This window comes from Conger conger, chromosome 10 (genome assembly GCF_963514075.1).
Source record: "Conger conger chromosome 10, fConCon1.1, whole genome shotgun sequence".
Classification (NCBI taxonomy): domain Eukaryota; kingdom Metazoa; phylum Chordata; class Actinopteri; order Anguilliformes; family Congridae; genus Conger; species Conger conger.
This window is the reverse complement of record NC_083769.1, coordinates 21,996,684-22,019,660: the sequence shown is the minus strand read 5'-3', so window position 1 is coordinate 22,019,660 and position 22,977 is coordinate 21,996,684. Positions and strand designations below refer to the sequence as shown.

Here is a 22,977-nt window from a genome sequence, read left to right as displayed (position 1 = left end):
CTTGAGAGACCAGTACTGGTGGCAGTATATGGGTTTATATAGAACAGATGAAATGATTTTATATATGAAATAGATGCTTTAAAGCACCCATAGCCTACTTTAAAGGGCTGTCGTCCCCCCCGAGTATATTAGTACAGTCACTGTCACTGGTGACAGCAATACTTGCAAAGCTTCTATAAAGATATTTATAGAAGCTGGTATATACTTAAATACTGTTAAAGATATCTTGAAGAAAACAAATAAGGGAAAAAAAACCATTTCATTTTAGGTTCCTGTTTAATCAGGCTAAGGAGAGAAGCTGCTCTTAAGAATCATTTAATTGAGAATACTCTCGGTTTATAGTAGTCGGTGTTTAGCTGGGCTGCTGAGCTAGTGAAGGGTGCTAAGAATGTGTGATAGACAAATGGGCGATAAGCTTTTTAATTTAATATTTTCTGACCCTGAACTGCTTATGAAATTGAGTTGTTTTATGGTTTTTTTTATTTTTATTTTGTGCACTTTTTAAAACCAGCTTTCTTTTCTCACAATGTGGACTGCCCAGTTGAATTGACAGGCCTATCTCACCACTGCAGTTTTCCTCCCTGATGGAGAGAGAGAGCGAGAGAGCAAGCGCAGACCAGCGTTGTCTTCCCTCTGGAGACCGTGCTGCCAGCTGCACTATGCTGGCCCCTTCCACCGGAGGGGTGGCGCTCCGGTCAGACTGCAGGGCCCGACTGGCCTGAGGCAGGCAGCTCTGGCAGCCCGGGGCTGCCGGGGCAGGCTGGATGCCGTACTATGGAGCCCCTGCCATAGCCGCATTAGTGTGCTCTATTGGACCAGAGCATGACTTTTTATGTCTGCAGTTCACGCGCAGCACTTTTTATCTGTGGTCGTGTTGCCGCGCTACAAGGACATCTGACATTTTGTTCATTCCCTTCTTCAGTCTTGTCAGCTGAGCACTGGTTTATCAGTTCATCTTAAACTTGGTCAACCCATTTCATTAATACAAGTATTTTTTATGTATACGTTTTTCATTATTTAAATGGGAAAGTACATTTCGACTAAGTACCCCCCTATAATGCTCCCAAAGGCCAAACTCATGAATGAAAGATCACTGCATTGCGCAGTAGACTGCTGACTTCCTACCCAAAATGTGATTGGTCAGTCATGCCGTGTCAGTAACCATTTGCATATTGAGCTGGATCTGCTCCTTCAGTTAACCGTGTGTGAGAACGCCTGTCATCTCTGTCACAAGCAGCCAATAATATGCAACACATCATGTTTTAATTCTTGAGTAGAGATTTCCTCTGAAGAATGTTGCAATTTTAAAGTTGGGATTATAGACGTTTTATTTCTTTCTTGTTATTGTATTGTAATGCTACTGTTATTAAGCCTTAATACGCAATCATTTTCCTTGTATTGGCTTTTCAGGTTATGAATAAAAGCACTTTTGAGGCAAAACCGTAGCAGAAATAGAAGAACACAGCTGTTTATATATATATATATATATATATATAAAACGAATTGCAAACAAATGCTGGGCCTTAAAACCTCCACCAGAAATTAAATTCTTCAGTGCCCATTTCCTTTCTGCAAGGAGAATGGAACAGATTCACTGGCCAGTGTAGTTCTCCCAGTGAACGCCGTTCAACTTAAATTGCCAGAAGAGACCTGCAGTCCCCATCAGCATGTATGGCGTGTCAATGAAGATTTGCACTGGATTGTTATAATGGGCACTTGACCACTTGCTGAATTTAAAATCACTTGCTTTACATTGGCATCATTCTGCCATCAAAACTTTTTGGGAGAAATGATGGGAGTAACAATAAGAGAACCAAAGTGCAGCATAGGTCTGATAGACATTTACTGGCTCTTGGCACTGAGTGAGCCATGAGCACTGAGATCACAACTTGACAATGCTAATGTGTAAGACACAACATAGCCAACCATTTTTGTTGGAGGTATTGAGGGAATGGAGCAGTCTTTGGATTGTTTTAGGAACAAACAATTTGACAAAACATGTAACTGTCATAATTTTCCACTGTTTCCATGTTTGCTTTCAAAAAAAGTGTCTAACCTTGTTCACAAAACTTGATAATTTAGATTATTTTAGCCTTCGGAGCAAAGGTATAGAACTGACCGTTCATTCATGCCTACAGGGCTGAGGTACAGATTAATGAATGTGGGATACTCAAATGAAAAGTACATTCTAACAGTGTATTTATAAAAAATATATAGAAATGTTTTTAGAAAATGTTTTTCAGACTTTTTTTCTGTTGTATACAACATGCATATGTTAAAACAGGTTTACATACTGTACACACAATTATACATTTAAAAATAATATTTATTTCAGTACTAGTTCATTTTAACACACGTTCTAGTGGCTTAGAGTGCAAGTTGGCTAATAAAAGTAATTATAAATCATTCAAAAGCCTGTGTGAAATTCTATAAGTATATTTAATGTATGATTTGGAAATTTGGTCATTTAATATGGAGTTCTGTCTCTGTCAATAAATTGTCACTGAACTTAAAACCAAAATTGGATGTTTTCTTTATTAAATATGCAAGAATCCGTGGAGAATGCTGACCTGTTTCAGGCTATGCTACAAGATTAGATGCAATTAGTGGCTGCAATTTAAATCTGGCACTACAATCTGGATGTAATGTGGAAAAATATATTAAAACATGTTTCGTGTAAAAAGCTTTCATAAGCATATGATATAAGAAAGCCCTGGGTACTGGCATTGTAGAAGTAATAAAGATAAAAATAACAGAACATCTTAAAACCGAAGAAATGTTCATATCTGAATTATGCATTCCTCAGATCCTGTACGCATCACTTTCAGTTCAGTAAATGACTCCAATACAGCAGGTGGCAGTAAAACAAATTATAGTACAATTGATCATTTATCATTTCATTACGGCACCGTAGAAGAAGAGGACTGCGGATGTTACAACTGTAGAATGGCGAACTAATAAACAAACTGGTGCATCTCGTTGTTCCGCTTATTGCTTTCGTTTTATTTAGATTTTTGGAAAATACTATCGGATTTAATCATTTATTTTCAACGACGTGACTATACGCTGTTGCTGCGATCCTTTTTATGAATGTGGTACTGATAGCTTTGGCTAGCGCTATCTAAGTAGCTAGCTTGCTAGCTTTGTTTTTTTTTTTCCCCCAGTTGCGGGCTCACGGAGATGAGGGGTTGAGAGATGGCGTGCAGGAAAAGGTAGTAGCTATCGGTTTTAAGTAATGTATTCTATTACCTTAGTAAAAGGGGATTAAATTTACACTGCGGGGAAATATCTTGGTTGATGGTTGGCTCGATTTTTGGCTCTATAGTTCGCAACCCACCGAAGTTGAACACTAATTAGCTGGGTATCTATCTGACAACTAGCTAGCTGCTGTACCAATCTAGCTTACTAGCTAACACAACGACCATGAGTCTGGTCATGTCTTGAGAGTAACATTGGGTAGCTGGCATAATCTAAAACTATTATCTAAAACGCTAGAATATGTTGTTATTATTATCCACATGGCTACCAATGGTATTATTACTTTCTGATACTGTTTAGGTTAACTTTAACTAGCTAGCCAGTGGTGATTTCTGTTTCGAAAAAATTCTGATTGGCTTTTTGGCAAGTTCTGAGTCCCTGACTTCACTAGCTAATGTCTGCATGTGTTGCTAGCAAGCTATTGGGATATTGGGCTGGTTTTCTTTTTTTAAATTCGTGTTAATATTTAGCTACTAGCTAACGCTAGCTGCAGCCTAACGTTCATTGTATTGATCTCGCAAACGTTACTTGCAACAGCTTTTCTAAAAATGCATAATTTCGAACTAGATAGCTACTACCAGGTATTGCACGAGCCGAACTTGTGAATATTTATAGAAATGACAACGCAACGACCAAACTCAAGAAATTATGTTAATCATATTAAGATGGGTCAAAGCAGATACGTTTACTTTAATTGATCAACATCTGTTTCTTCCACTTAGGTGAAGACATCACCTTAATTGTAGCCGATTCAAATTTAAAGTTGGAATCGAGTGTTCCAGTAAGTCGAACCTTTACAGTTCGACTCTATTCGGAACATTGAAGCTCTTCACAACGTGGTTGTCATGGCTTGGGCTCTGAAATTACCTCTTGCCGATGAGGTTATCGAATCGGGTCTGGTCCAGGACTTTGATGCAAGTCTCTCCGGGATCGGACAGGAGCTTGGAGCCGGGGCGTACAGCATGAGGTACAGTACGATAAATATTGTGTTGCCCAAGGTGTACAGCTATTAGAACAGTGATGCAGTTGTGTGGTGGTGCTCTGTGGGATGCCCAGTCCATTCTGAAAAATGCATGTGGCCAGAATGACAGTAATAGTATATTTGTACAATTAAAAAAAGATCTTAATTCGAGCATAATGCCCGGCAAATCGAACTTTAGTATTTCCAATCCTGACGCAGTTTCTTAAAAAAAGCTAATTTAATCAGATCTGTGTAATCACATGCCAGACTTTAAATGTCATGTTACGATGGCCACCCAATATAGAAACCCTGTACGAGAAAGAAAATAGCTGCAGTGTCTGTTACACTGTTTGTAAACTGGTCCAGAAAAACACGCACTGCTTTCCAAGTAACTTCGTGCTTGGTGCACGGGTTGGAGGAGTTAAGGACTCGCTGTGTGTAAGGCTTGTGTTGGCTGAGGTTGATGGTTCGGATCCTGGGGTATCGTCAAGTTTTAATGCCGAGATCATTTAGTTATTACATTACGCTTATTGGACTTCTGCTGAGTTTGCACTAAACAGATTCTGGCGGCCTAGCGCTACACCTGTTGTGCGCCTTGTTTGTCACCAAGTGCTTATGTTGCCAGCAAGCAAACCAGGGGGCTCACTTTCGGGGTAAACTACAGAATTGGAAATGACTGGGAATTATCTCTAGTTCAGGCTCGCATGCGTGCGCTATATTATTTACGATTATACTTTTTAAAAAATATTTATATATACCCAATATTATAAAATATCAGGGCTGTTACACTTCTGTGCAACTGATATATCGAAATAGTGTTGACTAATGCACATAGTCATGCATTTTATTTCTCACAGTTGAAACAAGTATTCGAAAAAAGATGCAGCACAGCTGTCCTGTTGTTGTTTTACTGAGAGAATATGAGCAAAATTGCCTGGCAGATGCAAACTTACGGTAACTAAATGCGGTAGTAAAGTTTAATGGAGCCGTGCCCGTATGTTTTCCTGCACTATAGAGGGGTTGATGGCCGGCATAATGGGAATGTAATTGCATAGAGACTGAACGGTCGTCCACTGTGAAACAAATACTTAGGTTTGGAGGGAGGACAAGGCGCAGAGCTGGAGACGGTGTTATTTCTGTAGCAGTTACCCTACCGTTTCCTAGGAAACCCAGGAATTGGAAAGAGCCTGTTGCTCCTACTGCAGTGTTCTTCTGTGGCCCCAAATTCCAAATGTCACTTAATTTACATGATCCGTCAAACAGTTGGAGACAAATAAAATGTAACAAAAGTCGCCAAGACCCCTCTGGCATGTTTCATAAGCCCTCAAATGTATTTTGGCTCAGAAAGCGAACATTAAGGTAATAAGGTAACCTCATGTTTCTCTATCATTATGTGGAAAAAGCTTCACAACATTTTTTTTTTTTTTTTTTCTAAATAGCTTTTTGCATTTCATTGTTTATGTATATATACATATGGTATATTTAAGAGTTGCATTCAGGTTAAATATGAATGACATAATTAAGCTAAAGAGTGTATTCAGTATTTTTGTGGCTTTAACTGGTTCATGTTTAAGTAGTTATCGTAATAAAAAAAAAAGTAAAAAAAGAAAAGAATTTGTAAGAGCTTCTTGCTCATGGATGGCCTCTTTAAAGATGTCTGACTGAAGGGTGTTTTCCCCAGGACTTGCAATCACTGCATTTTTCACTGAACTTCCCTCTCTTTGTTCCTCAATGCCTCTCTCTGTCTCTGTCTCTGTCTCTCTCTAGCGATGTGCTGGCCCTCCCCATTTTCAAGCAGGAAGAGTCCAACCTGCCTCCTGACAACGAGAATAAGATTCTGCCCTTCCAGTATGTGCTGTGTGCTGCCACCTCTCCTGCTGTTAAGCTGCATGATGAGACCCTAACCTACCTCAACCAAGGTGCGCCCCTCTCAGTACTGTCCTCGTGTCTCTGCACAGATGTACCTGGCAACACTGGCTGATCTTGGGTCAGCCCCATTCGCCTTAGTTTTGTTGTTTCTACCTGGACTGTCGCAGCACTGGCTGATCTGAGGTCGGAGCTGGGCCCGGTCTTTACGAGCCGTACTTGCGCCACTCGTCAGCTTTGCTTGTGCTGTTTGCTGTGTGGTGAAACCTGTGGTGGCCTGAAGGGCAGACCCTGTTGTACGTTAGCTGTTGCTTGTGAGTGGATGTCTGGATCATCGATGGTTGGGGATGAGGCTTCTCTCTGTGGCTTTCAGGACAGTCCTATGAAATTCGAATGCTGGACAATCGGAAAATAGGAGAACTGCCGGAAATTACGGGCAAGATGGTGAAGGTGGGTGGGACTGTGCTGACAGCATTCCCTGTGCTTCGGCGTGCTTTTTGAGCATTTTTAAAATTATTATTATTTTTTTATTCCTGTTAATTTGGAATTACTGATTTTGTCTTGAGTATGTGCCCTTGCACTGGCACCTGCACACAGTGCTACAGGAGAGCCAGTGACTATTATACACCCTACTGGCCACACAGTACTACAGGACAGCCAGGGACTGTTTTCACCCTGTAGTAACACACAGCGCTATAGGAAGAGTGCCAGTGACTATTATACACCCTACAGATCTCACATTTCTACAGAAGACAATTGGTGGAGAGGTATGTTTGTTACAGCATGTACGTGTGTCATTGATAGGAACTACAGTAGCAGTTCAGCTCATCATCCTCTCCTACTCCTATAGACTCTTGTGCATCTAGCTGCCTCTATGGACTGGGAGGCCTAAGAGCCTTTTTCTTTCCTTTTCTGAATGTGTCTGGTGCTGGCAGGCCTGTGTTTCCTCACTGTGTTCTCTGACCCTCCCCAGAGCATCATCCGCGTGGTGTTTCACGATCGACGGCTACAGTACACTGAGCACCAGCAGCTGGAGGGCTGGCGCTGGAACCGGCCGGGCGACCGCATCCTTGACCTGGGTGAGCCAGAGCCTCCTCTCACTCAGAGCCTGGTCCTGTGGAGCAGGTTCTACAGAACCACCAGATACTCTGAGCTCAGCATTTATAAACTGATTTAATAAATTCCCCAGAATACTGTACAGAAGCAATGGAAGTAATGTAATATAGCATTAAACTGCACTGTACTGTAGCACCGAGCCTGCTGTAGTAGCTTGTAAGGGATGCAGCCCGTGTCTGGCTAGTCCTGGTCCTGTGATCTCATCAGAGGGGCAGTTTTTGCGGTTGTTTTGTGCAGCAGAGGGTCGGTTTGGGGGTTGTTGGGAAAGACGGGCCAGGTAGTGAGGATGACGTGTGTTTTTCACGTGTGCGTCTCTGCAGATATCCCCATGTCTGTGGGCATGGTGGACCCCAGGGCTAACCCCACACAGCTCAACACTGTGGAGTTCCTGTGGGACCCCTCGAAGAGGACCTCCGTCTTCATCCAGGTACCCCGGCCCCATCCCGCACCTCCCGGCCGGCTGCTCTCGTGTTCCAGACAGAACCCCCTTCTTTGTACAGCTGAACTTAATAAACATTCTGAGTTTGCAACGGCACACCTTAACTGCATTCTCCGGTCGGCTGTGTGCTAACCTCTTCAGTGAATTAATATTGATATCCGAAACTTCAGTTTAGATTTCAAGGAAAGGAGTGCTTTGAATTATGTACATTACAGTTAAATGGTAAAATCAATCTTTAATGGTAACTGTTTTATGTGAATAATTTGTCAGATAAGATAATGAATATGGAAGTTTCTTTTGGAGTGGTGTAGGTTTTGTTTTTAAAATAAACACCCCAAAGCTCCAGAAGATGTTGAGATTATCTGTGGGGATCTGCCCTGTGTCCCGGCACCAGGATCGGAGCAGGCATGTCAGATTACCGTTTCTGCTTATTCAGACGCTGCATTTCTTCATGAAACAGAGAGTGTGTGAAATGTGAGTCTGGGAAAGTTTTGCAGTTGTCTCTCCAGGTATACTCGAGCAGCGCCTTAAAATGCCTGCGGGGTTTGAGTGTGTGCGTGTTTTTGAGCGCTTGAGAGCGTTTGAGCTCCTGCGAACGTTTTGAGCTCCTGCGATCGTTAAAGTTTGAGCTCCTGTGAACGTTTGAGCTCCTGTGAACGTTTGAGCTCCTGCGATCGTTAAAGTTTGAGCTCCTGTGAACGTTTGAGCTCCTGTGAACGTTTGAGCTCCTGTGAACGTTTGAGCTCCTGCGATCGTTAAAGTTTGAGCTCCTGTGAACGTTTGAGCTCCTGTGAACGTTAAAGTTTGAGCTCCTGTGAACGTTTGAGCTCCCGCGAATGTTTTGAGCTCCTGCGATCGTTAAAGTTTGAGCTCCTGTGAACGTTTGAGCTCCTGTGAACGTTTGAGCTCCTGCGATCGTTAAAGTTTGAGCTCCTGTGAACGTTTGAGCTCCTGTGAACGTTTGAGCTCCTGCGATCGTTAAAGTTTGAGCTCCTGTGAACGTTTGAGCTCCTGTGAACGTTAAAGTTTGAGCTCCTCTGATCGTTAATGTTTGAGCTCCTGTGAACGTTTGAACTCCTGTGAACGTTAAAGTTTGAGCTCCTGTGAACGTTTGAGCTCCCGCGAATGTTTTGAGCTCCTGCGATCGTTAAAGTTTGAGCTCCTGTGAACGTTTGAGCTCCTGTGAACGTTTGAGCTCCTGTGAACGTTTGAGCTCCTGTGATCTTTAAAGTTTGAGCTCCTGTGATCGTTAAAGTTTGAACTCCTGTGAACAAGCATGACCGCGAGCTCTCCGGCCGTGTCTCCAGGTACACTGCATCAGCACAGAGTTCACCATGCGCAAGCACGGGGGCGAGAAAGGCGTGCCCTTCCGCATCCAGATCGACACCTTCAAGGAGAACGAGGCGGGCGAGTACACCGAGCACCTGCACTCGGCCAGCTGCCAGGTCAAAGTCTTCAAGGTGAGCCTCCGTCGCCTGGGAAACGGGCAGATTCCCTGGGGTCAGGGAGTCCACTTCCTGTGGCCTCTGGCATTCCTAGAGTTTTCATTTCCTCTGGAGAATGAGCTTTGTTCAGCCTTTTCTGACTGTTGATGATGTAAACATGTGCAATAGTAACAGGTATAGTTTTTCAGGGTTGTGGTTGAGGTTTGTGAGGTGGCAAGCAGTTGTAATGACCAGGGCCCCTGATGTTCTTGGAAACCTTGTATCTTTAATGTGACTTTAATGTGCTGTAACTGACGGCCTGCCATGGTCATATCTGTCTGGCCCCTTTCTTAACTTTTTATTTAAGTAGTGCGATATGCAAAGCTGAATGTGTGTACATTTCTGTAACTTTATGCATTTTCTAAAACGCTCCTGTTCCTTATACACCCTGTGTCATGATGTGTTGGGAATTCCCAATAAAGCATCTTGATTAAAGTCTGTTAGAAGGACACTCATTGAAGACTTGTGGGGTTATTGCAGGTCCCTGAAGAGCCCTTATTAGTATTGCAGTAGGAGCGCATTTGGAACCGGTGATGGATGTGTTTTGCCCTTTTCCAGCCCAAGGGGGCCGACAGGAAGCAGAAAACGGATCGGGAGAAGATGGAGAAGAGGGCACCGCAGGAGAAGGAGAAGTACCAGCCCTCCTACGAGACCACCATCTTGACAGAGGTCAGAGCCGGCGCCTCTGTGTCTCACGCTACTGCTGTGATGTTGTGCGTCTGTTATGCACAGGTCTTATATGATGTGATGTTGTGCGTCTGTTATCCACAGGTCTTATATGCTGTGTTCCACGTAATATGCGGTCATAACACTTCCTTTCACAAGCTTTGTGAGACATGTTTAGCTGACATTTAAACGACAAACGAATACATGAATATATACAAAAATGAAATTGCACTCCAGTTGATAAGACATGAAGGGAAAGTGAAGTAACTGAATTGTGTTCTGTGCTTTCCTGCTTTATTTTCCAGCACATTCTATAGGGTGTCCTGGCCCACCTGGCCCACTAATGTAATGTGTAAAATATGCAATAATTATTCATAATAAGCCATGTCGGGTGAGTCTGAAGCAGTGATTCCAGAACATTCTGAGCCCTGGGCTTAAAGAGCATATACAGTATTTTTTACCCCCCCTCCCCCCCCAAGAAGCATAGCAAGAGCACCACAGGACTCGTAGCAAATGCATTATCAACTATGGACGTGCACTGACAAGCAACTCCTGTTGTTGTCAGACATTTATCGTCCTTGATGCAAAATTGGAGGAATTATGAGGAATCTGGCATAATTTCTGGGCCAGGTGGAGTGTAGAGGGCCGAGGTGTGGAAGTGTGTACAGACTTGGTGCGTTTCTCTTTGCAGTGTTCTCCTTGGCCAGAAGTCACTTACGTGAACAACTCCCCCTCCCCTGGCTTCAACAGCAGCCACAACAGTTTCACGGTGTCAGAAGGGTAGGTCACCACAACCAACAGCCGCAACCAGAACTGCACTCCACAACTGAACCGAGACCAAAATCATGACCGCATCACCAACCGCCTTCAACAACCGCCTCCAACAACCGCCTTCAACAACCGCATTCGCCAACCACTTCTTTGTGGCCAAAAGTGAAACAACTGCCGCACCCATAACGATGCCAACAACCGCACCACAACAATATTTCACAATTGCTTCCCTGTGGCAGAGAGTAGGGCCTGGAAGCAGAGCTTCTGGAACAGAGTTAGTCCCTGAGGGCTTTCCTTTTGAACTCTATAACGTCAACAGCCCTTCCACCCTTATGCAACCGGTAATTCTGAACCCTTCACCCTCAGGCTGCCTAAAGTGGAAGACTGATTTTGAGAGGGTGGGTGTGTTTAATTCTGGCTGAGTTTTTGCTTAATCTTCTCCTCCTCCTTGTTTTTTCTTTTCTTAGCAATGGCTCGCCCAATCACCAGCCGGAGCCCGTGGTGCAGGTGGCAGATGTGAGTACCTGTGCTGTCCCTCGTTTTTAAATCTTTCACCTTTACTGCGTCTCCTACCTTACCGGTTCCCTTAAAAATAAATTCCTGTCATACACGCCTCGGGGGCGCTCCAGAGCACGGTGCAGCTCGCAGGACTTGTGTACTTGATTAGAAAGGTGCTTCAGTGCTCTGGCTTAAATTGACCTTAAGAATGAGTGCCCTGGTTTTACCTAACTTTTAAGTTCAGGGCAGAGCCTCTTCTTTATAATGACTTCTGGTGAGTTTAATCAGATTTAAATTGACTGTTGGAAAGAGTCGTCTAGTTTTAGCTGACTTTAGGAAATAGCACTCAGAGTACTTTGAGTGACTACTCTGGACAGAGCTGGTTGTTTGTGCCAAAAGGAAGAGCAGTACAAGCTGGAATTTCTATCGCACAGGCTTTCTAACAGTGGAAACAAGAATTAAAACTGAATTTGGCTGTTCATGTACAATATTTTCTTCTATGGCCCAGTACAGTATTGTTTGTGTTAGGGCTGCATATCCAGCGTATGCTATAAATGGGAGATTCGATTGCACTGGCCATCTTTTTTTCAAAGGTTTTATCTGGCAAATTTCTGGTACATTCACATTCATTTTTACTTTATTTCTCTTACTAGGGACAGTGCACATTAATCAGCATTTTCAGTTTCCAAATCAATGTGCCAGAGTTGGCTAATGAGCTAATTGTCATCTGTAGTCCCTAACCTGGACTTACCTTCCTACACCCAAGTGCCATAAGTCTTATCTGGTCTCATTCTTCTATAGCGTGTCTGCCTGCTTGATTGTGACCAAGGTTGTTTTTATTAACCACTAGTGCAAGATCTCACAGTTGAAGAATGTTCACATAATGATCACTTGATGCTACAATCACTGAAAATTCACTCATCCTAATGGGCAGAAAACATTTTGGTTTGCGTTTAATTAACACTTGATTTCACCTTGTGCAGGTCATTGGCTTGTGGCGTGATTGGAACATCTCATGGAAGGAACCCCTGTGGTTCATTTGCATATAAATGAAGCCCCCACTTCCTGACTCAGATTATTGCTAATTAATGCCGATCTCCAATTAGATTAGTGCTAAACAGGCACTCTGAGCTGCACTGTTTGGAGCGCTGCTGGTTTGACAGTCCGTCGATGATCTGATTGAACGTATGGAGTGTGAGACCAGTCGGGTTCCCCTGCAATTCCAGACGTGCGTTCCAGACTGCGAACGATCGCGGTGAAGCGGTGAACTGTTGAACAGTTGTAAATGAACATTCTATTTTGTTCACTACCATGCCTTTTTAATAGAAATGGATGCGGCCTAGGTCTAACAATGCCAGTTAGCTGATTGTTTGCTTATCTGTTATTTATTTTTAAAGGCAAGAACAAATATTACATTGGTTAAAGAGTATTATAACACCCAAAAGTTTGTCAACTTTTGTTCTCTCAGACATTGGCACTACCTTTTCAAACTTAGCTAACAGTCATGGTGAACAGACAAAAGTTTGAATATGATGGCAAATGTTAGCTAACGTAAGATAATGTTGGCCGTCTTGAACGCACGTCAGTCCTGCAAAGCCTGGAGCGTCATGCAGATCTCCTCACAGCCGAGTCTGTCCCCATACGCAGGTCTGTTCTTCAACATCACCCGCTCTTGTTGCTCCTGGTTAACTGCTTAAAGGGGCAGCTTTGTGCTACTTGGGAAGTTTGGAGAGGGTGGGGGGGGAAAGTGTTTGTTTTTTAAATGTTCCAGTAAAATTGTAAAAATGAGAAATTCTGCCTTGCAGTTGTCGTGCCATCTACTTCGAAGAGACACTGAAAGCCCTCAGGTACCTATGAATCTATTTGATGATTTTATTATTATCATTATTCTCTTTTTCTTTTAGCTTTAATGTTCTGTTTTCTTTATCTTGCAGAGCAATGTGGGTACACCTCTGGGTTTAAATGTTGACTTTGTGATTCAGGTCCCCAATTCACTTTTTTTTTTATTGGCTGTAAAATATATGATGCATATGAGTTCAGTTTCCCTGAATGTGTGGGCTGTGTGTGGGCGCAGAGTTATGCATCTCGAGAAATTGGAAATGGTTGGGGGAGGGGGGGTGAAAAATAATATTAGGTTTACCACTAATTGGTATTCTCAGCTGGCAAGAGTGAAGTTGATGGCATTATGCTTATGGTGAATTGGAGGCCTGTTCTTTACAGGACTATAGGGAAACTTAACTAGATGTTGCGCACAATAAAATGTACATGTTAATGGCAGCATCTGTTCCTTTTTTACCATGCTAAGGAATTGGACTCAAAGCAAAAAACCATTCATGTTGTCTGTCACTCCCTTTTTTCCCTCTCTATCTCTCTCTGTTCCGGAATATTTAGAATCTGCTGCCTACGGCAACACCTCAGGAAGCTCAGCAGTGGCTCCATAGAAACCGATTCTCACCATTTTGCAGGCTCTTCACCAATTTCTCAGGTGAGGAGATGCTTTGAGCCCTGGACTGAAAAAATGGAAACCTATTCTTCACCACCTGTGGCCAGTATGGCCTGCAGACCCCATGGTTATATTTCTTAACGTTTGTTCCTACAACCGCCCGATTCAGGAGAGAGCAGGCAAGCAAGTGGCGTTCTCTGAAGCGGAGTCAGCTGACACAGATATAAGTTGCAGGGAGACTGATGTGTAGCTTAGCAGACATCCTAACGCCTGATTGACCAGTAGGCATTTGATAGCAGACTGTACAGCCCGTTTTGAACAGTGCTTTAAATGGATGGGCCACCCAGCTGCCCAACTTGTACTTAGTCGAATGGATAACAGTTTCAGCGATGCCATAGGCGCTCTACTGGGTTTAGGTATGGTGATTGGGAAAGTCATATATGGGTAATATCCGAGTCATGACTCTCTAGACAACTCCTGCTCTGTGGATGGGGACCTATTAAAAGACAAAATGTCCTCAGAGTGTTGCTGCAATGTCGTGGCATTAGTCATAAGCTTGACAAAACATTCCAGTAACATTGTGAGAACATTATTTGTTGGGCGAATGGTGTTGACCTTCTGAAAGCACCCACGATATGCTTGGAAAATGCGGCCCACGCCATTACAGCTCTGCAGCTGTGTGAGCCCTGTTGTGTTTCCACTGCTTTGTTCTCTACCAGTACCTGCTGGAGTGCTTCAGCTGTTGTCCCTTTGACATTTTGTTGTTTTCAGCCAAGTGTTAGTTAAACCTGTATTTATTAATTGAATCTGAGAACCTGTTTGATTGTGACTTGATTTGTGTGTCTGTGTGTATATGTGTGTATATGTGTGTATATGTGTGTGTATATGTGTGTATATGTGTGTATATGTGTGTATATGTGTGTATATGTGTGTGTATGTGTGTGTGTGTGTGTGTCTCTCTCACAGGGGCAGACCTGCTGAAACTGACCAGGGAGGACGTCATTCAAATCTGTGGCCCGGCGGATGGCATCCGACTCTTCAATGCACTGAAAGGCCGGTGAGCTCTGTGTGTGTGTATATCTGTGTATATCTGTGTGTATCTGTGTGTATCTGTGTGTATCTGTGTGTATCTGTGTGTATCTGTGTGTATCTGTGTATATCTGTGTGCATCTGTGTGCATCTGTGTGCATCTGTGTGCATCTGTGTGCATCTGTGTGCATCTGTGTGCATCTGTGTCTGTGTGTGTCTGTGCATGCATCTGGGGCGAAATGGCTCAGGCAGTAAGAGCAGTCGTCTGGCAGTTGGCGGATTGCCGGTTCGATCCCCCGCCCGGGCTGTGTCGAAGTGTCCCTGAGCAAGACACCTAACCCCTAAATGCTCCTGACGAGCTGTTCGGTGCCTTGCATGGCAGCCAATCGCCGTCGGTGTGTGAGTGTGTGTATGAATGGGTGAATGAGAAGCATCAGTTGCACAGCGCTTTGGATAAAGGCGCTATATAAATGCCAACCATTTACCATTTATCTGTGTGTCCGTGTATCTGTGTGTGTCTGTGTGTGTCTGTGTGTGTCTGTGTGTGTCTGTGTGTGTCTGTGTGTGTCTGGGTGTGTCTGTGTGCTTTTCATCTGTATATGCATCCTATGGGTGGCTGGTGGGGTGTCCCACGGGGAAAAGCAGGGTGAGCAGGGTGCATTGGTGTGGAGATGTACCCTGGTTTCCCCCGTCCCCTGTGCAGGGTGGTGCGCCCACGTCTGACGGTGTACGTGTGCCAGGAGTCCCAGCAGGCCCGCGAGGAGCAGCAGAAGCAGGAGAACGGAGACGCAGCCAGCAGCACCTTCTTCGGTCAGTGTGAGGGACGAAATCCGCACTGCGCCATCTTTCTGCACCACTCAATCACATAAGATACACACATCCTCCTTCTACACCACTCAATCACATAAGATACACACATCCTCCTTCTACACCACTCAATCACATAAGATACACACATCCTCCTTCTACACCACTCAATCACATACGATACACACATCCTCCTTCTACACCACTCAATCACATAAGATACACACATCCTCCTTCTACACCACTCAATCACATAAGATACACACATCCTCCTTCTACACCACTCAATCACATAAGATACACACATCCTCCTTCTACACCACTCAATCACATAAGATACACACATCCTCCTTCTACACCACTCAATCACATAAGATACACACATCCTCCTTCTACACCACTCAATCACATAAGATACACACATCCTCGTTCTGCACCACTCAATCACATACGATACACACATCCTCCTTCTACACCACTCAATCACATAAGATACACACATCCTCCTCCTACATCACTCAATCACATAAGATACACACATCCTCCTTCTGCACCACTCAATCACATAAGATACACGCATCCTCCTCCTACACCACTCAATCACATAAGATACACACATCCTCCTTCTACACCACTCAATCACATAAGATACACACATCCTCCTTCTGCACCACTCAATCACATAAGATACACACATCCTCCTTCTGCACCACTCAATCACATAAGATACACACATCCTCTTTCTGCACCACTCAATCACATAAGATACACACATCCTCCTCCTACACCACTCAATCACATAAGATACACACATCCTCCTCCTACACCACTCAATCACATAAGATACACACATCCTCTTTCTGCACCACTCAATCACATAAGATACACACATCCTCCTTCTGCACCACTCAATCACATAAGATACACGCATCCTCCTTCTACACCACTCAATCACATAAGATACACACATCCTCCTTCTGCACCACTCAATCACATCGCCATCTTTTTACGCCACTATCTTATAAGATACACATCTTTCTACACCACCCTGTCTTATAAGATACATGCGTCTTCCTTTTGCAGCACTCTTATGAGATACACAGCGCTGTCTTTTTACACCACTATCATATGAGATACACATCGTTCTGCAGCACAGCGTCCTCGCTCTGCATCAGTCTTAGAAGATACAGTGTCTTCTTTCCAACACACTAGGCCTCGTGCAAGAACATTTTTTATATTCTTATCATTTGATCTGCAACACTGCCAGGATCTTGTTTACATGACTCGTACGATAGGTCGGGACCACTCATAAATGTTGTTCCTACCTAAAAAAAATTTTTAAATGAAAATTGGTGAATGTGCCAGCTTCTCTTAAAAGCACTACTTTTAAAGAGATTTAAGCCAATAACATGCAGCATATCCTCATCCTCCTGAATTAGTGGAAGACATGGGCCAAATCCATTTGTGTTCATTCGGTTCAGGAAGTGAATTGGCATTCTATTCATGAATTGGACTTGTCATGAACAATGTCTCATAAAGCGATGCGGAAGCCAGGCCTCTGCCCTGTGCCACCCTGTGAAACGCACGCTGTGTCCGTGTGCCCGTCAGTGTACCACGCCATTTACCTGGAGGACCTGACGGCCGTGGAGCTGACGGAGAAGATCGCACAGCTCTTTAATATTTCACCGCGACAAATCAGCCAGATCTTCAAGCAGGGCCCCACCGGCATCCACGTGCTCGTCAGTGATGAGGTAAGCAACTCGCCCCACACTGCCCCTGGTGGCTGTCCTGTGGAACTGCGCCACCTGACCGCACTAGATGAGCCACATTTTGTGCATTGCTTTTCCAACCACCGTCTCAAATTTGGTTATATTTAAACTACCAAAATATTTACTTTAAATGTTAACTGTACTTTAACTAATACAGTAGATTATTATTCAAATAGATTTTAAGTGTCTGAACAAGGGGCTGGACAATTGACAGCAATATGAACATGCTTGAGGACTCCTTGGACGTTTGCCAGGACAGTTATGCGACATTACAGCCAGCCATTTTCCAGAGTGACAGGCACAGATTTAGTATCTTGTATTTAATATCCAGTACTGTGCCAATGTCCCATCTGCCAATCAAATCTAGAGCCTGGGAGGTGCCAGTCCTGCTCCCTGACTGTTCTACACTGGAATGTAAAATCACATCTAACTACTTGTAAAGGGGAATTATGCTGTTTGAATGGCAACCAATTTGTAAACTAAATTACATTAAGGGACCGTTTTAACATGCATTTATTTTGATAAATGCGCTCGTATTATGCGTTGATTTTAACACCAAATCTTTGGTTTTCCCAGATGATACAGAATTTCCAGGATGAGTCCTGTTTTGTTCTGGACACAATGAAAGGTAAGCTGTGGCACTGTGTACGATTGTGATTTGGCATTTCAGACTAGGGAGAAAAGGAGGAAAATGTATTTTAGTAAAAGAAGGTAATAAACAAACAAGTTGTGTTTCTTCTGTCTGCAGCGGAGACTAACGACGGCTACCACATCATCCTGAAGTGAGGTGTCACTGAACAGAATTACACGGGCAGGGCTCGATAACAGGGAAAGATGAACAAAACAAAAAAACGAAGCAAATCGCTGACCCTCGCTGCTTTAGCTCAACCTGCCACCCTCTTCCGGCTGCCACTCCAATCCCTCCCTCATGGAGCCCTTAACCGCACTGAAGGTCGTCCAGTTACCTTGCTGGGACACATTTGGAATTCTCAAGCGGATGTCCCAGAGGGACGGTGGAAATGAAGATGTACCAGACCTTTTAATTTGTTTTTATACTGTTTAACCTTGTCTTATTTTAAAGATGTTGGTGTGATTGTGCTGCCAAGCCCCTCCCCTTCAACTCTGCCTTTGTTAGTATTTTTTCCCCGTTCTTTGTATTATCCTGTGCGCTCTTAAAGAAACGTACTGCCCGGATCCCCTTGACCAATCCTGCTTCATCCAATGTCTGGTTTGTCAAAGTTTGCAATCCTCGTGAAGTGTGTTATGGAGATTATATCACGTGGTTGAACCTTTATGTGGTTTTTAAGCCTCCTTGTTCATATTAATTGGGCGAGTCTCCGTTTTCTTTCTGGCTTTGCGCATCTTCATTGGGTTAAGAGCAGGCTGGCAGTGATGGGGGACAGTGGTTAGCCACGTGCTGATACAGAGCAGTGTCTCTCAGGAGCCTGTGGGGGGCGACACTGCACACAGCCTGTTTCTGAGCTAGCATCAGCGGGGTGAAGTCTGTAGTCTTGAACTAAAACCACTGTGAAGCCTGATCGTTTTTACTTTTGCGACCGGGGGGGTTTGGGTGGGGACTGGGCAAGGGTGGGTGCTGAGGAGCCCTCGATCTCTACTAACGTGTGCTAACGGAAGTAAACGGGACTTGCGCTGACTGGGGAGATCTCATGTTTTTATTGTCCAGGTGGGTGATGTGGATCTAGTTGTGATGTGAACACTCGCTCACTGACAGATCTGCAGAAAGGACTGCTTCATGCGGGATGGGGTCTGTGCTGTCCATGGCTAATGCCAGTGCTTTCCTGTTCCTGTGTTTGTCTGCCCCCTTACCCCCATGCCATCCATACATACCCCCCACACCCCTTGAAAAGTGTCCCCCATCTACTTCGGTTTTCATTTTTTAACTCATTTTTTAATGTGTTTTTGAAAGTCTTCTGCCAGGGGTGACATCACGTGATTATCTTTTTTTTTTTTTTTTTTTTTTTCTGGTAGTATTTTAACAACATTCACCTCTATTGACCCCCATTTTTAATCTGTATTGTTGTCTTGGCCGTTTCAAAATGGAGAGAGGTATGCAGCCTTGGAACTTCGCCTCTGCGGACAAATGTGCACTAAAGTGCTGTGCAGCGAGCAGCAGGTCAGAGAGGAAGCCCCGGGTGTCTCAGCCCCTTACAGGTGAGCTGTATTCCTGCAGGGAGTGAGCCCAGCTCGCGCTCCCTCTCTCTTCGAGCTCCCAGCAGCCCTGCTGTCTCAGCGCAGTGCTTATACAGCCACCATGGAGACGCTGAGAGCAGGTCTATTTCTAATATTTCTGCCATGTTATATTAAAAAAACCCAAAAAAAACATGTCATTGTCTTAATTGTCAAAATCAAACATAATTGGGCAAAAAAAAATGTGGGTCAAAAAAAATTTGGTGAGCATGTGAACTTGTTCATTATCCTTTTTTCTGAAAGTAAGACCTTTAATGATGTTCCCCATTTGCAGAGACTAATGAAATTTGGAGCTGTTGGCATCCCGATGCTGGCCCTTCATGAGCAGAGATAGTAACAGTGTTTGCCAATCCGCTGTCTAAGATGGAATTATTGAATTATTATTATAGTCCGTCTGTGGCCCCTTACCCATGAGGATTAAACCGCGTAAATCGCACACAAGCGCCTCGTTTCTTCATTTATAGTTATTTCACATTTACAAGACTTTTGACATCGTCCCTAATGTATGAGCTGTTGGTCTTCCGAACTGTGCCATTTTACTAGTATGGTTTTGGAAAGCTAATAAACCTTAGCCATAGGCATAATTTCTGATTTAAGACAAACATATTATTTATAATGCCTAGGAATAATGCCATTATCCTTATTTTTTCCTTGAATATATAATGGTGTTTTCTATTGGTAGTGAAAGCTATTTGCAAAAAAACAAGAAAAGGGACAAAAATATTGTGTTTTTGTTTTCAATGTGGCATAAGGATCCTGATGTCTTTGTAAACTTTGTGAAGTAAGGATACTTATTTCAGTTTTTGTAACCAATGTGAAGTCAAGATATTGATGTCTTACTGATGTCTGGTACCAGAGGCTTTATAAAAACAAAAAAAGCAAAAAAAAAAAAATCCCAGAATTCTTTCATAACCAAATGCCGTGGAATGGGAGCTCTGTGGTATGATGTCGGAGCTAAAGGAATTATTTCAGATCTTTTTTTTTTTTAAAGAGATTTTTTAGGCCTTTTTCAGTTTTATTGGACAGTATAGTATAGAGAGACAGGAAGAATGGGAGCGAGAGAGAGGGGAAGACATGCGACAAATGTCAGACGGTCGGATTCGAACCGTCGACGTCGCGGCTCGCAATGAGCTTGCGGTCAGTGCTCTACAGGCTGCGCCACCGAGACACCCCTTATTTCAGATCTTTAAGTTGAAAGGCCGAGGCTCAAACCCTCTTGTGTTTTGGTCTTGCTGATATTTTTTATTTTTACTGGGAAAATGTGAGTCCTAAGGGAAGTTTCTATTTGGGGTTTTCCCTCTGAATTACACCCTATTTCTCTGCCCTTAAAGTATTTAGATCTCGGAAAACTCATGCTGCTACCAAATTTGGTTGATAGCTTCCAAATGTTACCCATTACATTGACCAAAACATCCACATTGACCACATGGTGGTGCTATAACAAGCCATTTAACATTTTGGCAGATTCCTTGAGTCACATTTTTTGGAAAAAACAAAATAAAACAAAAACATATAAGTCCTACACAGTTTGGCTGACGACCCTGGCTGGTTTTTGAGTCGTCTTTAATAGCTATCAATAGAAATGTTCTACTCCAAAATATTTTGCTTAACTGCTCTCAGTTTGTGGGGAATACACTTAAACAGGAAGTAAGGTGTAGCCGGAAGTAAACTGTAACTGCATTTGGCTTGTGACGCCCCTGATTTAGAGGGAAATCCTGTAGATAACGGCGTCCAAGATGATTGAGAATCTGAGTCTGGTGTTTTTGTCGAGAATTCTTCAGAATCGGAGGAGGAAAGTGTCGAAGAAGACTAAAAAAACTGGTCAGCCAATTTCTATTGAGAAGCTTGAAATGGCCTGAATAAAGAGCTCTCTGTTTATTCAACCTTTCTAAATATTCTCAACCAAAGCCGAAATGTGTTGGGATTTGTTTGGAGCTTCATATTGGGCTTGCCACTGAAAGGGAAAAAAGGAACTGGTCACAAAATGGCAGGATTATGACCCTTTGGCGTATGCATATGAAAAATGATCAGATTAAATTTGTAATTGAAGTCTGTTGGCCACAAGGCACTTAGAAATTAGAGGAAAACATGGGCAAAAAGGATATCATGAATATCATGAATAACTCATGCACCCTGGGTGAAACTTGCATTCCTATGTCATGGCAAATGATACTTATGACTGCAGTTGTGTGCCATTTGCTCATTGCTGCTTGAATCCAGTTAATTTCTGCCTGCATCTATATTTTTAGGTTTTGAGTTTCTCACAAACTTTGTCCTTGCTGGTCTCATGAACCTAATCTTAGGATAAGGAGGAGGTCACATAGGCTCCTGGTAGTGTTTTCCATGTTTCCGGTCGATATCTGCACAAATGTTTTACAAGGGTTCAAGTTTTTTATCTATGTGATCACGCTAGCACTTGGAACTGTACTTCCCTCTAGGGTTTTCAGTGCACCCTGGTTATGATTTGCACTTTATTGTAAGTTGCTCTGGATAAGAGCGTCTGCCAAATGACTATAATGTAATGTAAATTTTGATTCACTGTTGCCCAATGGCATTTTTAAATTTCTTAAATATGCTCATGTTCTTTGTCTTGGGAAATTGCACAAGAAATTTGAGAATTGAGCCCAACACTTGTTCCAAGTCAGTGTGCCTCCAAGACCCTCCATCCAGCTGAAAATGTCAACCCTGAGGGTCACAATGCTTCCGATAGGTGATGTTCCCATCGTAGTCTTAAAACTGGTCTTATATTAATATACCTGAGTAAAACCTTGCCCAAGTGCCCCCACTGATCTCAGAACAGTTGATCCTCAAATTAAAAGGTGAGATATCACTGGTTTACTTGAGGTTCAATATATGATTGCCTTGAGGTCCATTTTTGTGTTGTTCTGTATGCAAAGTGCTTTCTCCCTCATATTCTAGCTGTCCCCCAATTCAGTATAATTATTGCCCAGGGACCTCGGTAGAAACATTTTCCCCATATTTTTCTGTCCTGGGTTCCGTTTTGTTCTGTTCTGTACTTCTCATATAGAAGGGTACACCCACCATCCCTAGGGACGATCTCATGAAATATTTGATGTCTGGGGGTGTAAAGAGATTAATGTGGTAGTAATTCTGAAAATCTGAATTTGAGGCTTTTGCTCTTGCTGAATTTGTTCTGCTCTTGTTTTGCTCTTCCTCTTACGTACCATTTTTTAATAGCCTTACAGTCTATGATATCTGATGTTGATATTTTAAGCAACAGAAATTGCGTAAATTCTGATTTACGCAAGTGGGCTATATTTTTTTCCACTGTCTTCACGAAGCGGGTATTTTTACATTCTGAAAATAAACCACAGCTTCAGTTGCCATGACGATTGTGCCTCGCAACAAGGACACCAAAACACCTTCTAGAAAGCTTCTAGAAAGATTTTGCTTTGTGGGGTTTGTTTTCCTCTCAAACACAATACAATGGTCGTTTTCAAGACATTGCAAGTACTTGTATTTCTACCGGAGTGTGTGTAGGATTGCTATCCAAATTAGCCACACATTTGTTTGAACAATAGAACAGTTTGTGACTTCGTTTCCCAGCGTGCTCTGTGTGTGGGATACCTGTGATGTCAGCATGAGTATATACTTCCACCGTGTAGCATTCCAAACGCTATTGTTGCATTGTAACAAGTCGG

At 43.1% G+C, this 22,977-nt stretch overlaps 1 protein-coding gene across 2 annotated transcripts; it reads left to right on the top strand.

Annotated features, from left to right (window-relative positions):
- The first annotated feature begins 2,921 nt into the window (after window positions 1-2,921).
- tfcp2 (transcription factor CP2) lies at window positions 2,922-19,756 on the top strand. 2 transcript variants are annotated; one of them, XR_009709745.1, is made up of 17 exons: window positions 2,922-3,212; window positions 3,981-4,225; window positions 5,987-6,138; window positions 6,459-6,535; window positions 7,059-7,164; window positions 7,522-7,628; window positions 8,948-9,100; window positions 9,683-9,793; window positions 10,482-10,570; window positions 11,029-11,077; window positions 12,865-12,906; window positions 13,451-13,544; window positions 14,469-14,559; window positions 15,177-15,341; window positions 16,947-17,089; window positions 17,684-17,735; window positions 17,856-19,756. XR_009709745.1 is itself a non-coding variant. In XM_061257295.1 (17 exons), the coding sequence occupies exons 2-17, from the start codon at window positions 4,104-4,106 to the stop codon at window positions 17,891-17,893; spliced, it is 1,533 nt and encodes a 510-aa protein (XP_061113279.1). In that variant the 5' UTR covers window positions 2,922-3,212; window positions 3,981-4,103; the 3' UTR covers window positions 17,894-19,756. The 2 variants fall into 2 exon arrangements, 1 of the variants encoding a protein (XP_061113279.1); XM_061257295.1 differs by having other exon boundaries at window positions 15,235-15,341.
- The last annotated feature ends 3,221 nt before the right edge of the window (window positions 19,757-22,977 follow it).